A 17,834-nucleotide genomic window follows, 5' to 3' on the forward strand; every position below is an offset into this window, starting at 1 on the left:
TATTAGAGTAGGCTGAAAGAGCCTAAGGCAGATTTTTTGAGAGATTAACATGAGAACTCATTGAAGATGTCATGTTTATATTGGATTTGATCACTGCTATGTAGTTTTCTTTCAGATTTAAAAAGGTGACAGAATCATAATTTGATGGCACGGACAAATAACTGGTGAAGTGTGAATATGTAACTGTCTGAAATAAAGCTAACAAATGCATTTAACTGACTAGTCTATCATATTTAGCTAGCCTATCAATTGAAACATTATTTTTCTCAAGTACATTCTAAAGTGTAGTAACAACAACTGACAAGTGCATTTAGCAGACAATTTCTCTTCTGTCTGAAGAAATACCATGGCTCTAACTTTCATTCCAATGCTAGTTACTAGCATGAATCTCAAGTTAACCAACTTCACAGCACTAAAACAACCACTGTCTTAACAGCTAAGAAAGAAACAGTAAATGGGAACATACAGATTTGTTGGCTTGCTCATTGTTATACTTCAAGCATGTATCATCTTCAGGTATTCATGCATTAAACTACTGCTGTTGTGGAACACCACACAATGAACAAAGAACCACTTTCTTATATTTTTGGTGAAATATTCCCACAGAAAGGAGAATTTGGCCTGATATTTGAAGTGCCATAGTATGCTAGTGCGCAATGTGGGAGAGGAGCAGATACAACTAGTCGATTAAGAAAATACAATTAGATTAAAAATTTTAATTGATTAGAGTGATTACAGCAACCCTATAACAGTTCATTCAAAACTATTTACACTTAGTGGTGCAAGATTAAATATGAATGCTGCAGGAGAGAATGAAGTTGGTTCTTAGTTAAAGTGAGAAAAAGAGAAACTTGATAATTCAAATGTAATTAGCATCTGAATATATTCACAGTTGACAGTCTAGACTGAAGATTACCAAGGGTTTACCAAAATAAATTACCAAGCTCACATTACAGTATATTTAAAAGGTGTAATGTTTTGGTTGATACCAGTATAATGTGGTTACATCTTTTTCAGAGTAAAATATATTTTTAAACAAATAAAAAAAAAAGTACTGATGCACACAGGAAAGGATCTTGAGGCCAAAGCAGAAATAAAAATTAAATCTTTCAAACTATGAGGAGCTTTACATATACAAGGGGTTGCACATTTTCCCTCCAACCACTCATTAACCATGACACCGTTAAATAGGACTGTTCCGGGCAGGACCCTTGGATTTTCAGTGGTTTTGTGCTTTTTGTTTTACAGATAGTGTCTTAAGCAAGACTATGGATGTCCAACAGCTTGCTAAGCAACTGTGCCAACCGCAACTCTAGTTGGTAAACTTTGACTGTAGAAACTTCAGCATGAATATCAAAATAAATAAGCCCTATTCCTTATCAAGGTTAACTCCCAAAGGATAAGGCTGACAAATGTCCCCCAAAAATGACTGATGTGGAATCTCTTTTTTCTGGTCTTTGAGTGGACTGTGACTAGGCATGTTGGCCTAAGGGATGGACTACTAATACTCTTATTCTACAGGGCAACTTTGATGTCAAAAATAGAACCACAACAGAATAAGCAGCTTTTTGGTTTGGGGGACCTTAGCTCAGTACTGTCTCACACTGGCCAGTGCGAGTTCAGCTTTTAGTTGGTCGGGTGGTGCCATTTAGTGAACTGCAGGCAAGTTAACAGTGGAGGATACAAACTGTAGAAATTTGTTTTAATTAAAATAAGATCTAAAAAAAAAAAACCTGGATCTATAGTTGGTTAAATTACTAAACTATACATTTCCAAGATCTATTGTTAATTTTAATATTTGAAACAATTTTCCTTTCTTCTTGTTTTCATACATTTGTTTTAAAAGGATAGCATCTCATCTTTCTTAAAGTATTCAATCAGTACTCTAGATTAAGAGGAATTTGGATTGTTTATGTCAATGCCAGTTTCAATATTCAATATTTTACATAAAAGATCACAGAAAAAAAAATTTAACTCATGATCTGGAGCAGTGTTTAACTGTTAAACTGTTACTCAAAATTTTATTAAAAGGATGTGCAGAGCCAGGAATGCAAAAATGCAGTAACTGTTGAATTCCATTATAAAGAATTTTTCCTTTTTGAAGATTTAAAAATGGACACAAAAAAACCAAAAACGTTAGTATGCTAGAGAATTTGGTTATTCGAAAAAATTAAATTTACTTTGTAATAAGAATTTGTTCCATTATTCCTGGTTTACAAAAGACATGCCGGTCTTTGGAATAACAGGGCTGGAACTTTAATAAACTATATACTGAGATTTCAGAAAAGGGAGCACCAACAGAAGTCTTTCATACTTGCACCAAAACAAACCTTGAATATATTTAGGACATTAGCACAATTTACCTTAAAACAAAAGCAGACAGGTATCACTTGACAAATTTCTAAAAAGGAATACTTATTTTTATATAAACAATCATGTTTCAGATTTGCTTAGGCCACGAAAAATGTATGTGCCTGAGCAAAGGACAAACAGAAATTACCAATAATAAATTCAGGAGGAAAGCAGACACCAAACAACAAATTGTTCATTTAAGTTAAATATCACAAAATTGAATTATTTAATTTAACATTCTTCTCTGTGTTATGGATATATTCTGAACCAGGAAAAAAAAAAAAGTATAATTGCACAGCTAGGGTACAACTTGCTTTTTTGAAGTTTGATGAAACTAGTTTATTAAAGCAAATTAACTGTTACGGAAGAATCCATTGCATAGGTGCCACATGAGAAGTCAAAATTGCAGGAAAAAGTTTATAATTCATATCAGACAGGGATTTCAGCTAATGCATTTTCATTAGGTCTTTAATTCTGATGTGTCAATAACTGTTTGCTTTACAGCAAACGAAACCATTTAAAATAAATTCTGGTTGGATACTGATGTTATTGTCGGTTAAGCCTTTGTAAGCAAAACTATCACTTTTAAATCACCTAGCTATGCCACATAATATTGGTAAGATTACAGTAATCCCTCGCTACTTTGCGGTTCACTTTTCGCGGATTCACGACTTCACGGATTTTATATGTAAGCATATCTAAATACATAACGTGGATTTTTCGCTGCTTCGCGGGATTCTGCGGACAATGGGTCTTTTTACTTGCTTCCTCAGTTGGTTTGCCCAGTTGATTTCATACAAGAGATGCTATTGTCGGATGGCTGAGAAGCTACCGAATCAGAGCACGCAGTTAAGTTCCTGTGTGCTGCTGATTGGCTCAGCGACGGGGTGTTGCATTAACCAGGAAGTCTCATCTCACTCATTCATCATTAACGTGCTAATGCTTCAGGGGCCGTGTCCAAGCACCAACAGAAGATGCAAATGATTGCAGAAAAGGTAAAAGTTTTGGATATGTTAAAGGAAGGGAACAGCTACACCGCTGCAGGACATCGATTCTTTTTATTTAAAAAGGAGGAAAAGCATATAAGATCTACGGCCGCAGTGTCCTTTAACAAGGGTGCAAAACGAGTTGCAAGTGGACGTGATAAGGCAGTAGTCTGGATGGAATCTGCTTTAGGAATCTTTGCAACAAGGTCGACGACGTCATGACCGCCTACAAGCTGCTACGTGTACTTCGCTATACAGTAAGTGTAAACTTATCTACCGATTTCATATTGCTTAGCAGTTGTCCCTGTTTTTAATAGAGTAAATGGTGGGTTGTAAACAATACAGGGAGGGTTTACAAACGTCCAAATACACGTTAAATAATTAAATAAATATAGTGTCCCTACTTCGCGGAAATTCAGTTATCGCGGTCGGCCTTGGAAACTATCTCCCGCGATAAGTGAGGGATTACTGTACTTTAAACCAAATAAACATCTTCACGCTACTGGAAATACAACTTTGAGAAAGTAGCTTATAAACAGCATCTCAAAGCTGGAAAACAATGATAAATCTGCTGTTCACAAATAAATGATAATTGATGGGGTGCTATGTTATGTTCTCAAAGGATAATGACTTAAAAGCATTAATTCTGTTTGCTCACGTGTTTGATGCAACGGTTATTAAACTAAAAAACCAAAAGTGAAAGTAAAAGCGTATTATTCACTGCCATAGTCTATTTGCATTGTTCAGCATCTGAAAACTATTTGTTCCTTTGTTACACTCTCTTCTTAATACTACAATTATCAAAGCCCACAAAAAAAACTCTTAATCCCGGCCCACCTTAAAAACCTCTCCGTCAGTCTTTTGTGTTGTAAATGTGTAGATCAACACAAGCAGCCTGCTATCCCATCCCCCCCCCACCAACGCAGAAAGCTCTCTCAGCTCAAGTCTGTTTACCTGCATGCAAGTTGCTGGGAATTGTGTAGGGTAAATAATATATTATTTGGAATACATGAATTTCATGTGTGTTCCGTGTCTACAACAATCTATGTAAACACATCATTAAAACAAATGTTTGTTTTAGTAAAAACTGACAAAATGTAGACACGAAGTGTATAATGTGTGAAGCCTGAAGTCTAAATATCAAATAAACACTTTCACAAAAAGTATAACAAAACAAGTGTGCTTTTATTCAAGAATAGAAAACTGCACAAAAAAAACTTGCATTAGGGTGCGACATTGACACACCTTTAATACGATCGATTTGATGGCTCAACGGTAAGAATTGCTGATCAGCAATCAAAAGGTCGCCAGTTCAATCCTTGACACCTCCATTTTGAGTAGTTAGCTGCTCAAAACATACATTTGATTTGAGTCTGTAAAAGCTAGTGTAAATGTATGGTACTTGTAAAGGTTAGCATTTTTCTTATTCAGTTTAATTCTCTTAGTCACGTTCACGCTTTCCCCGATCTGACACTGCAGTTTTCAAATAAAGACGTTCTATAGCAGAGGTGAACTCCGATGAGGATGAGGGTTCTACATTGGAGAAAGAGAACAGAAGCCCACCCCGCAAGAAACGTCCATTCACATACAAGAATAACACAGCTGCACCAGGCATAAAGGCCAAAGATGGCACCGTCTGGATGCAGCAATAGGTGGGGTGTCGTCCTGTCAGTCAGACTGCTCAAACACCTGTCGTCCCTTCAATGGAACAGAACTGATTACAGAGCTCACCACAGTATCGTGCAAAGTCCTGTTTGTGATGGTCTTTATATGAAAACCATGTATATGTTACTTATATAAAAGCTAGATTGAATGTTATTTATCTTGATTTATTTATGTATCTTCCTACAGCATAAAATCACAAGTAAACTGCAGAGCTTTTTCTGTTTAAACGATACGGGCATGCTCACAAAATACATGTGTACTGAAGTGACTTTAGCTGCAGGTGGAAGCTCCATGCAACTGTTGTAATGGTTCTGCCTTTGTTCAGAAACAGTTTCATAAGATTTATGTATGCCCTTAGTCTCGGAAAGTCTTACTCCTGAGGGGCGACTGGGATCTTTTCCTGAACAAGATCAAACAGATGCATAGGGTGCGACAGGAGCTTTCACCTGTAGCCTAATTAGGTTTAATTTCATGTTGCAAAGTTTCAGTCATACTAGAATGTAGCAACAAACATACTGTGGACTTCTTTCATTCGGCAGAAATGAATTTTTCCTGGGGAAAAACCAAAACCATTACGGAGAGTCAACAATACTGCTGCATTTTTCCATAATTATGTGGTTTATTTAACAAACACGGCTCTGTGAGCAGACTTCTTTTTCATATTTCCCAGTTATCACATAACGTTCTACTTTACATGCTACAGAAAGGTCACATTTCATCTAGGCATCTTCACTGAAAATGTCAAGCTCTCCTGAGGGCATGGAGCAACACTTCAATTTCAAACAGTAGACTTACCAAGCAAGTTTTGGAAATGTTGAATATTTACTCTCAGTAGTCTACCATAGGAACACACTCTCTACTTAGTTTATCTCAAATAACGTTCACTGTTTTTAGTCCTGTATGTGTAAATAATGATAACTTGGAATTGTGGATTAACTATTACTACAGAGCACCAAACGTTAATTTGTCTTCAGTGTGCCCTGGTAGTGAGAGATCTGCCATTGTTACGCTGAATCAAATCAGGCTGAAATCGATGCCCTTTTATAGTAAAATACACAAAATTAGGTATAGACCTGTGTGATGCGTTTACTGAGAAACAAAACAAGACACCTGTGTTGTTGAATAATCATCAAACTAGCAGCTAATTTGACAGATTTAGTTGAAAGATGTGATATCTTGTAATTTATAATTTGCATATTTTTGTAGTATTGTTTTATTCATTTAAAATGTTTTTGTGCAAATGTCATTTATGTATCACGTTTTTATTTTTTACATATGTACTACACTTGGTCCCGAGCATGTGTAAGATACGTTCATTTTTACGTCTTCACTAAAGCAATGATAAGTAATGGCTTTTCTCACTAAGAATCCTTTACGAACAAAATTGTTCTGCTCACAATTCATGAGTGCGACCCCACGTTCATTAAGAATTTTGCAAGGAATTCAAATGCCATGCCTGGATTAAGTCACTAATCTTTTATGTGGTACCTCAACAAGAGCCTTTTGAGAGGAAAAAAAAAAAAAAATCACAATAAAATACCATCACATGCTTTTATTGCTTCTTCATCCTTGTCTAAAACCAAGACATTTGTTTACCACTATCCTGCGCCTCATGTTTTGGTAAATCTTGTTTACAACAACTGCTTTTAATAGGCTAAAATGTACCAAAGATTGGCACAATTAGCTTTCTCTTTCTATATATAATGCAGGGTTAACACTTGCTTACAGTTTCTAATCCATACTAATTTGCCCGGTATGTAATGATTAACAAAAATACACATCAAGTATTTGTAAAGGTTAAATACTAAACTTGCATGATAAAATCCAAAATGATTTTAGTGTCTGTAATTTGATTTAATTCATATAATAGTAGCATCATTCACTCTAGTCTCCAAATGATATACAGCAGTGGTCCCCAACCTTTTTGACAGCAAGGACCACTTTATTAGATGCAAATTTTTCCACGGACCGGTTGGGGGGGGTTGGTTGTGGGCAGTTTTATACACAATTTACATAACATTTCTATTATTATTAAAGTTATTAAGCAGTTTGCATACGTTTGCAATCTGAGATTTTTCTTCTTTTTTTGCATATAACAAAGACATATGCTTTACATTTGCCAATCCAACAGATTGCACATCACAAACATTAACACTGCTATCTTTTTTTCGTGTCTGCCGTTTCTATAGGAGGGTGACAATGAGTTAAATTCCAATGGATGTTGACAAGCAATAAGCAAAAGGAATCAATGAAAACCACAGACAACAAAAACAGCAAAAAAAAACAAAAAAAAACAAAACTACGAGGAAAGTTCGAAGAAAGATTTTTTTTACAATGTTTCTGTTTGGGGATCGTTGTGCAAATGTCACAACTGAGCTGCGACCACAGATCTAACTGCTCTGTGGATGATTTGTTCAAGCATTTCAAGGTCACTTCATTGTAATGAAAGCATCTGTTGAATGTACTTCGTAGTAACGTGATTTCTATAGACTCATGTCATATGGGGAAACTGTCGGGACCATAAAAATACTTTATTGTAATAGTCTCTCACCTCGGGGTCTCTCTCTTCTCTCTGCACCGCTGCAAAGCCCTGCCCGCCAAGCGTTCTGAAAAGTCTGAGTGAGTCGCCATTGCCGGCAGTTCTCTCGCGGCCCGGCTGTCAGACGGCTGCGGACCAGGGGTTGGGGACCCCTGATATACAGGACTTCAATTGATAACTCTGTAGAACAGATCATCATTTCCCATTTTGCTATCCTTTGCTAAAAGCGAACTGCCAGACACTCTTAATTCTAGAAATAGTGTATTTTCTTTCCAAGGGGCTTCTTTGGAATGTAGCTAGTGCACTTTGTCTTTTCACTTGGAAATTATTTTATAACATAGAGGTGGTCTTTTGGTAGAAGTTAAATAAATTGGCTTGAACAAAGTAACAACTCAATAATTAGCAACCTTGATGGATAAACATTTCCATCAACTGACAACCAAGAAGGCTGAACGTATGGGCACTCATGAGAAAAATGGCAAAACATCTGCTTTTTCGTAAGAAAAAAAAAAAATTACAGCCACAAATCGTTAGGGTGTGAACGTAAAAATAAAAAAAAAGGCTGCAGCACTCAATTTTACTCCTTTACTGGTGCTAAAATGGAAGGGTGAAGACTTGTCTGTACTGAAGTTGAACGAAGGGGACACGACTCCAAACCCTGCAAAGGAAGTGCACAAGCAAGAAAGAGACTAAGTAAAAGCAATGCATTTGTCTTGCTAAAGACGGAGGTTTACTGATCACTAACAGCTCAACAGATGTCATTTTGCTAGAAACCAAGGATACTAAATGGAAAAAAAACCCCAAAAAAAACAGAAAATTGCAGTACCACTTAGAACCAGAAGGTTTGACTAAGGTGAAGAACTTCTGAACAAATTAAAAAGCACACTTAAAATTCCACTCATGTGTGCCAAAGAAAAATGACCAGGAAAGGAACCAAAACATTGCCTACACCAAACCATAAGTATACCTACTTTGATTCATAGAATAATTCTAACTTAATAGTTCTGATAAAGTCAGCTAATAGTAGGATATTGGCATCAGTGTAACGGAAGAGTAACCACCTCTGAGAAGGATAAATCTTCAGCTATTAAGCATTTATTCCTCAATCCAATAGGAAAGCAGCATCTCACTCACACAGGCAGACACACACAAACAGAAATTGTGGTGTGTGTTTATGTGTGTGTAACCTAACCACCGGATAGACGCTAGAAGCTTAATGTCCTAGACCTTACCCATCTTGGCCAAATGAACTGAAAGATCAGAATTCGTAAGTGCCCTTTTTCTATAAGAGAGAAAAGGATCTAAATCAAGAAAGTAATAAGTTATGTGCCTTTTCCTAGAGTAGAGAAAAAGTACAACTACACTATCACAATGGTATGTTGTGCATTTTTTACTGGCCTTCATCTATATATAAATGTGTCTCTCTATATAACATACTGTACATACATAACCTCTCTGTATCTATATATATTATACACCCCCCCCCCATCTATAATTGTATATATCCATCTTTTATTGTCCTTGTTATGCATAAATTGGTTTACTACAGAAAGCTTAAGTAGGTTATTTGGTGAAAAACAGTCTATCACCACATTTGAACCACAATGTAGAACACAAAAAAGTTAAAGTAGACTTTGAACCTCATTCATAAATTGTATAGTTCTCTTCATTTTCAAGCATCCAAGCAGGAAGGTGAAACAGAATCTTTAGTGGACATTTGCCCATTTTGCTTGCTTTGCCAAAGTCAACAGTAATAATTAACAGCTCATCTTCTCATATAGCTCCCTATAACAGGACCCCCCCCCCCTTCCAAAAAAAACATTTGAAATTTTTAGAAAGCAGTATCAAGTTCACATTTGTCACTCTCACAGATTTGACTCTCTCTCTTGCTATAGACGGCAGTGAAAATCAACGATGTTCAATGATTCTCATTGGTCTGTGCATTTAATAAAGTTGGAACTCAAATAACATGCCTATTAAAAGTTCTGTCAAATACCATTTTATTTCTACCTATTAAAAGTTGCATGGCTTGCTTTTCTATTTAGTAGGCATTCTTGTTTTCATGATTGTGCTGTGCCAGTCTGTGAGAATGTATTTTTTATACTCCTGTCAGAGTAAACTCTGAATCCCAAGAAGCTGACAGTTAAACACCAATTGACAATTTGGCATTTATTTTATTTTTATTTTTTTTATTTATTTTTTTAAACTATTTTCTTTCTCAATCTATTGGAACCTATTTTGTAACAAAAAAGATCAAACTGACCAAACAAAGCACATTACAATGTCCTTTACAGCTGATCACTATTTATATTGCAAACCAGAATACAGTAATCCCTCCTCCATCGCGGGGGTTGCGTTCCAGAGCCACCCGTGAAATAAGAAAATCCGCGAAGTAGAAACCATATGTTTATATGGTTATTTTTATATTGTCATGCTTGGGTCACAGATTTGCGCAGAAACACAAGAGGTTGTAGAGAGCAGGAACGTTATTCAAACACTGCAAACAAACATTTGTCTCTTTTTCAAAAGTTTAAACTGTGCTCCATGACAAGACAGAGATGACAGTTCAGTCTCACAATTAAAAGAATGCAAACATATCTTCCTCTTCAATTGAGTGCGTGTCAGGAGCAGATCATGTCACAGAGATAGAGAAAAGCAAACAAATCAATAGGGCTGTTTGGCTTTTAAGTATGCGAAGCACCGCGGCACAAAGCTGTTGAAGGCGGCAGCTCACACCCCCTCCGTCAGGAGCAGACAAAGAGAGAGAGTTTGTTTTTCAAGCAAAAATCAATACGTGCCCTTCGAGCTTTTAAGTATGCGAAGCACCGTGCAGCATGTCGTTTCAGGAAGCAGCTGCACAAAAGATAGCAACGTGAAGATAATCTTTCAGCATTTTTAGACGAGCGTCCGTATCGTCTAGGTGTGCGAACAGCCCCCCTGCTCAGTCCCCCTATGTCAGGATCAGAGAAAGTCAGCGCAAGAGAAAGAGAAAAGTAAGCTGGGTAGCTTCTCAGCCATCTGCCAATAGCGTCTCTTGTATGAAATCAACTGGGCAAACCAACTGAGGAAGCATGTACCAGAAATTAAAAGACCCATTGTCCGCAGAAACCCACGAAGCAGCGAAAAATCCGCGATATATATTTAAATATGCTTACATATAAAATCCGCAATGGAGTGAAGCTGCGAAAGGCGAAGCGCGATATAGCGAGGGATTACTGTACCTCAAATTTTCTAAAAGTTAGCAAAAATAAATATCTACTGGATGGCTAGTTAAGAACAAAGTCGAAACAAGGACACAAAGGATAGCTTTGATTAATATCTAACACGGGTTGAATTCACTCTTGCACTACTGAATGTATGGCCCCGCTTTTGAGCACGTCAGCTTGCCTAAGAGTAGATGTTCTTTAAAATAATTGAAACCTATACATCTTGAACATATATATAGTGTTTACATACTTAAATGTGACAGAATACCTGGCCAATCACAGTACTTCAAGACAATTTTATTAACCCTACAGTGCTATTAAAATTTACATCTTGCTTGTACTCAATTGTAAATGAGCATATGTGCCATAATGTATACAAATAATTTTAATGCAAGACATTCAAAAAAATCAACAGTATTCCACCTTACCAGCTGAAATTCTCTCCGTCTGTCATATGCATGTTGAATTCCGCTGTCTGCCCATAGAGCCCTAATAGATGGTAGATGTGCTGTGAATACCTTGGTTTCTACCAATCCCTGAATCATCATTGCGGACCTGGTGTCAAATTCCATCATCTTTCTTCCGTGAACTTGATTAGCAGGGTCACCCCAAGGAATATGAAGCTTTTCTCTGGCATCAACCAACACTCGCATCCCTTTAATTAAGAGGAAAAAACAAAAAGCACACACATTATTTAAAGCTAAAGACATCAAAACACCAAAGTTAAAATACACACCCGCACATAGGAACTATTCAATTTGTTTTTCTTCATTTTCATGCTTCCATCTATAAATATACTTGCCCTTTAGCTCTTTTTTATTACTATGAAAAGCCTAAAGGAGAAATATATCATTATGACACAGGCTGAAATACTGAAAATGATGTTAGTGAATCTAGCATGCATTAATGAAATCCAGCATTATTTAGAATCTTTTTATAACATTGCAGATCACAGACTTCATGTGCCACGTGCACAAGTGCAATTGATACACCCTTACATACTAGGTTGTAAATGCCAGTAGAGCTGCTACAATTAATCAATGTAATCGACTAACCATTTTAGTCAAATTGTGTTATCTTAAACTACTAATAATCCCCACCCTCCTCCACACTGCACATCGGCATGGTAGAACTTTCTGTACTGTTTTGAGTCTGCATAACAATCAGCATAATAAGGTTACTCTGAATACCAGGTAAAATCCTCCTTAGTGTGGGACTATTTGACCGCAAAATCTGAGAAAATGGTTGATTTTCCATTTGATAAAAACGTTATGGTGTTCTCAGCAGCACTAGGTAAATACAACTAATGTTGAAGCCATCTGAAAATATAGCACAGGACAAGACAACAAGTGATTAACTACAGTTAGGTCCATAAAAATTTGGACTGAGACAACTTTTTTCTAATTTTGGTTCTGTACATTACCACAATTAATTTTAAATGAAAAAACTCAGAAGCAGTTGAAGTGCTGACTTTCAGCTTTAATTCAGTGGGGTGAACAAAACGATTGCATAAAAATGTGAGGCAACTAAAGCATTTTTTAACACAATCCCTTCATTTTAGGGGCTAACTGTATACCTACTTGGCTGTTCAACAGTAAAATCTGTTAGTGTTGTGAAGCTGATTAACTGTACAAATTCATGCTAGTGGCTTGTGTCAGGACTATAGTTAGACCTACAATATTTCTTCGGACAAAACAAATAAACTGTTCGCTAAATGAACTTACAAGTTGCCACCACTTGCAAGGGAACTGAAGTAAACTAATGTTTCAGCTTACAAAATACAATAGACCAGTCTGTTACATGCACTTATTTTCATTTTGGCCAAAGCTACATTTTTTCACCATTTGTCATATTTATGCCAGGACCAAGAACTTGTAACTAACTGCCATCTCAAAAGATGTGAAAGAAGGCTTACTAGAGGTTGTCAAATGTGAGCACCAAAAGCAACCAATATAAATATAGGTCTGCTTTTAAAAAGTTACTTCTGGATATTTCCTCCAGTTACTAAATTATAAATAAATTGCACTCAATAACACAATCAATAAAGGAAAATGCCGACTCAGGAAGTCTATTTTTAAAATCTAAAAAAGATGTACGGATGTCATACTTGCAAGTGGATGGGCTGCTAAGGAGCTACGTGGGATTTTTTTTTTTTAAAAAAAAAGCTTTTTTGGCTTATTTATTCACACTCACAGAAGCAAAAGCACAACAGTGTTTAGGGGTGCTTTGCAAAAAGTACCTTTACTTACAAGCCAGGACAATAAGCAGGTAACAGACACAGGTGATAGCAGAAACCACTTCGTATGTAAGTAAATAACCAGTGTTGCATTGTTAAATAGTTTAAAGTAACAGCAATTCCTTACAGGTGAAAAAGTCAAAGCATATAAAGAATAACTGAATAGAGTACAATATAACACAACTGCAAGAAAGTTTAGTGCTAGTAGAAAGCAAGGGCACACGTGTTGAGAAGTAAGAAAGCATTCATATTAAGTACAGGTAACAATTTAAGATTTGTTCTGCACTATATACCAAAGTAGAGGCCTTTGTGGGGGGGAAAAAAAAACTTTGAAGGTTAAATGAGGGTAATATGCAAACAAACTTTTTTTTTTTTTAAAAGTTCAATATTCAGATATTTTGTTTAACATTATATTTAGTGATCAGTTTTTCGATAATTATTCTGTGGTTTGCCAATTTATAAGCTAAATGCTGGATATCAGCAAATAATGGTCTATTGGTTACAAGATTGTGCAATATTAAGATACTATTCCTGGCCCACATCTATATTCTACACTAATTTAAAAAAACAGAAAAAAGTAATAAATGTTATCCTTGCATTAGAATATAAAGCTCACTTTACAGATGCCACAGACCAAGAACATGGCATCAATTACATCCATGAAAATTGGATGTAAATCCAATATTGATTTTCCAGCTAGTACTGGTTTGGGGGTATTTATTTTTTTTAAACTTCAATATAGCACTTTCTGTTCCTATCACCATTATCACAAGGTGCACAGAGCATTTGTCCCTCATTGCAGAGTAACTTAAAATACAACTGAAAACTCACTATTTTTAGTACAAATCAAGCACTAAATCAAAGATTTATACGAGGATATGCCAAAAACAGTGCAAGTTGCAAATGCAGTTTCTGACTGAGCTTTTTCATTTTATAAAAGTATATTATAAAATGTATAACCAGAATACTACTCTTTGTCATATAGGGCTGTCAAAAAGTATTTGCCCTCCTGCCAGTTTCCTCTATCATTTGAGAATTTAGGTTGAATTGAATATGCATTGTCAAACTGCAACATCAGATAAACTTGCACAGGTGTAAAAATACATTTTTAAAACTAATATGTAACAAGCAGTTATCTAATCTTTTCTTAGCTATCGAATACCAAATAACAGTATGTGGAAAAAGTATCTAGAATAAAGTAAAATTAAAAGGAATGGAGTTAATTATCAAACTTGGCTACAGCAGACTTGGATCAATATGCATAACACTTGTTTTGACCCTTCCAATGAGAGGCAAGATTCAAACACATACAATATTATTATTATATTATATATATATATATATATATATATATATATATATATAACACAACCATTTTTTATTTTTTTTATGATATGGATTTTTCTTATACCGCAACACCGGTTTAAACTGCCTAAACGACGTTCGGAATGTGGCGCAGCGGGAAACTGTTCAAGTGGGGACCTTTTTCACTGCTACACCACCAAATAGTGGGCGGTAGCATAGGAATTGTGCGTGGTGAAAATGGACAGAGAGCCTGGAGATACTTTAGTTTTAAAAGGTCAGATGTGTAAATACTGTTTCTATACTACTGGATAATACTGCAAGCCAAGTTGTACTTGTTTTATTTGTTTTCAATACAGTGTAATGTACCTGGGTACTGTGTAATAGTGTGACGACGTTTTCAAACCCCGTCATAAGTTATATAGCACATTAAATGCTTTGTGTTGTGATTCTTAAACTGACTTCTTCTTGCACTAAGAGGAGGCGCCGGCAGCGATCGCCACACAGAATACATTCACTTCATGATCTTCCTTCTCTGTGAACATTTAGAATGCTAAAATAAATACTTAATATAATTTTCATGGTGAAATGCATTAAAGCATGCATTAATCATATGGGGGGCACGGCGGCGTGCCTGCCTTGTATTTGCATGTTTTTCTGGTGGGTTTACTCGGCGCTTCAGTTTCCTTTCAAAGTCATGTAGGATGTGGGGTTTTGTTGTGCTATATTGACCCTGCTAGTGTATGTTTTGCTTATATTCATCCTTCCATGTGCTGGAGACTCGTTCAGAGATGGGCGCAACTCTGAATGGATGGCATAATTAAACATGTATAACGAAGATATTTTTAAAGTTCTGAACACTCCGTGGGCTAAGTTTATAACTAGTTTTAATTTCACAAAGACGTTTATCGTGTGGTGATTGGTTATGTGGAGAAAGAAAAAGGACGGATAGGAACTGGGGCTTTAGTACATCAGATAGAGACAGCATGCGTGCAATAAAGAAAGCCCGCTCAGAAGAACATGCTTTGAATTCTGTGTTCGTGTCTCCGACCACCAGATCACAAACCCAACATTTACACAATATTTAAGTTAAACCTGTGCGATACCCATTCATACATCCAGTTTTTTGGAGCCTCGTCACACCTGCCATAAAGGTCTCTACACTGAACATACACCTGGGGACCCCTTACTGCCAGGGAGCAGCACTACCGCCTCACTACCATGCTTGTTTAATACCTGCTTTAATGCATTTCATCATGAAAATGATATCAAGTATTTATCTTAGCATTTTAAATTTTTAGACAGCAGGAATATCATGAAATGAATGGATTCTGTGCGGTGATTGCTGCATCCTCTTAGTGCATAGGAAGTCATTTTAAGAAGCATATTGATTAACAACTGGGTCGGGGAACACAATACAAAGCATTTAATGTGCTGCATTAACTTATGACGGGGTTTGAGAAAATCAAGTAAATTAAACATTGATTTTAGGATTAAGTTTAGTTTATGACATTCTACTTTAATTATGAAGTAAACTATGAAAAAGTGGAAATGTTGACTTTAATCTTGACATAAGCGTCAAAATTAAAGTGGAAATGTCGAGAATAAAGTCAGCATGTCGACTTTATTCTTGACATATACTGGTAGTTTGTTTTTTTTTTCTTCCCTCTTTACTGTATTTTTTTTTTCTTCACCGTGGCCCTAATGCACTTCCGTAGGGCTATACCAGAAATAGCATTACAGTAATCCCTCCTCCATCGCGGGGGTTGCGTTCCAGAGCCACACGCGAAATAGGAAAATCCGCGAAGTAGAAACCATATGTTTATATGGTTATTTTTAGAATGTCATGCTTGGGTCACAGATTTGCGCAGAAACACAGGAGGTTGTAGAGAGACAGGAACGTTATTCAAACACTGCAAACAAACATTTGTCTCTTTTTCAAAAGTTTAAACTGTGCTCCATGACAAGACAGAGATGACAGTTCTGTCTCACAATTAAAAGAATGCAAACATATCTTCCTTTTCAAAGGAGTGCAAAGCAAGCAGTCAAAAAAAAAATCAATAGGGCTTTTTGGCTTTTAAGTATGCGAAGCACCGCCGGTACAAAGCTGTTGAAGGCGGCAGCTCACACCCCCTCTGTCAGGAGCAGGAAGAGAGATAGAGAGAGATAGAGAGACAGATAAAAAAAATCAATACGTGCCCTTTGAGCTTTTAAGTATGCGAAGCTCCGTGCAGCATGTCCTTCAGGAAGCAGCTGCATACAGCCCCCCTGCTCACACCCCCCTACCTCAGCGCAAGAGAGAGAGAGAGAGAGAGAGAGAGAGAGAGAGAGAAAAAGTAAGCTGGATAGCTTCTCAGCCATCTGCCAATAGCGTCCCTTGTATGAAATCAACTGGGCAAACCAACTGAGGAAGCATGTACCAGAAATTAAAAGACCTATTGTCCGCAGAAACCCGCGAAGCAGCGAAAAATCCGCGATATATATTTAAATATGCTTACATATAAAATCCGCGATGGAGTGAAGCCGCGAAAGGCGAAGCGCGATATAGCGAGGGATCACTGTATACAGTAAATGCAAGTTGCAGTTATTTTATTTATGTATATAGCTTAGCTTGAAGCAAGGTCCATATTAATGCAGTTTGCCTAAATGATGGTACAGTTGGTAAGGATGTCATCACAAAGTTGTACTTGTTTTATTTTATTTTATTTTAATTTGGTGAATACTGTGTAATGCACCTGGGCTTGAAGTCTTGAAGTAATAGTGCAGCTATCAGTAATAATACTATTATTTATTTTATTGTTATTATTTATTAGTTTAAATATTATGCAGTTTATTGATGGTAAAGTTGTTGAAAAAGTCACTAACGTGTCAGTGGACAGAGATAGTTAACATTAACAAAGTGTAGTTGGTTCACAAAAAATATTTACTATTTATTACTTTTCTAAGACATGTTCAGTGCAATACAAGTTTTGACAAGCACATCTGGATATTTTACTAAGTCTAAATGCCTCTTTGAATGGTTGAAAATATGTTGTCAAAATCATAGTTTAAGTTTTTGCAAAATTTGTTCAATAAAAAGGTTCTATATTTTGACTGCAACTGTCATGCAATGTGATTCCTTCTCTTCATTAGTGTCACCCCCTTGAAAACTATCACTTTATGGGGCCATGCAAACCTGTATTAATACTTGTGTGCACATTAAAATGTTTTTTTGTGCAATGTACAATTCTCATAACAGTGGAATAGGTTATTCTTAGCCAGTCTACTGCAGTAATTGCAGTGGAAAATGTGGTTAACATTCACTCATGCATGGGGAAAAAAATACCGTCCAATACCGTGAAACCGGGATAATTTAGAAAAATACCGTGATATAGAATTTTGGTCATACCGCCCACCCCTAATATATATAATATATATACATATTTTACTAACCGAGAATGGTAAACCGGAAGGCACGGACCCAGGTACACGGCCCAGGAGACATAGTGCGCAGGCGTCTACAGCGCGAATCTCATAAACCGCAAGCGAAGTCTGATCCACTGCGAACG

General features: G+C 36.4%; 1 protein-coding gene across 1 annotated transcript in view; it reads right to left on the bottom strand.

The window, feature by feature from the left end:
* gna13a (guanine nucleotide binding protein (G protein), alpha 13a) overlaps positions 1–17,834 on the bottom strand; it is a 95,183-nt gene that overhangs the window by 20,804 nt on the left and 56,545 nt on the right. The window contains exon 2 of the mRNA XM_028819155.2: positions 11,177–11,403. Coding sequence (XP_028674988.1) covers positions 11,177–11,403 — 227 coding nt within the window. The remainder of the gene's footprint in view (positions 1–11,176; positions 11,404–17,834) is intronic.

This window comes from Erpetoichthys calabaricus, chromosome 14 (genome assembly GCF_900747795.2).
Source record: "Erpetoichthys calabaricus chromosome 14, fErpCal1.3, whole genome shotgun sequence".
NCBI lineage: Eukaryota > Metazoa > Chordata > Cladistia > Polypteriformes > Polypteridae > Erpetoichthys > Erpetoichthys calabaricus.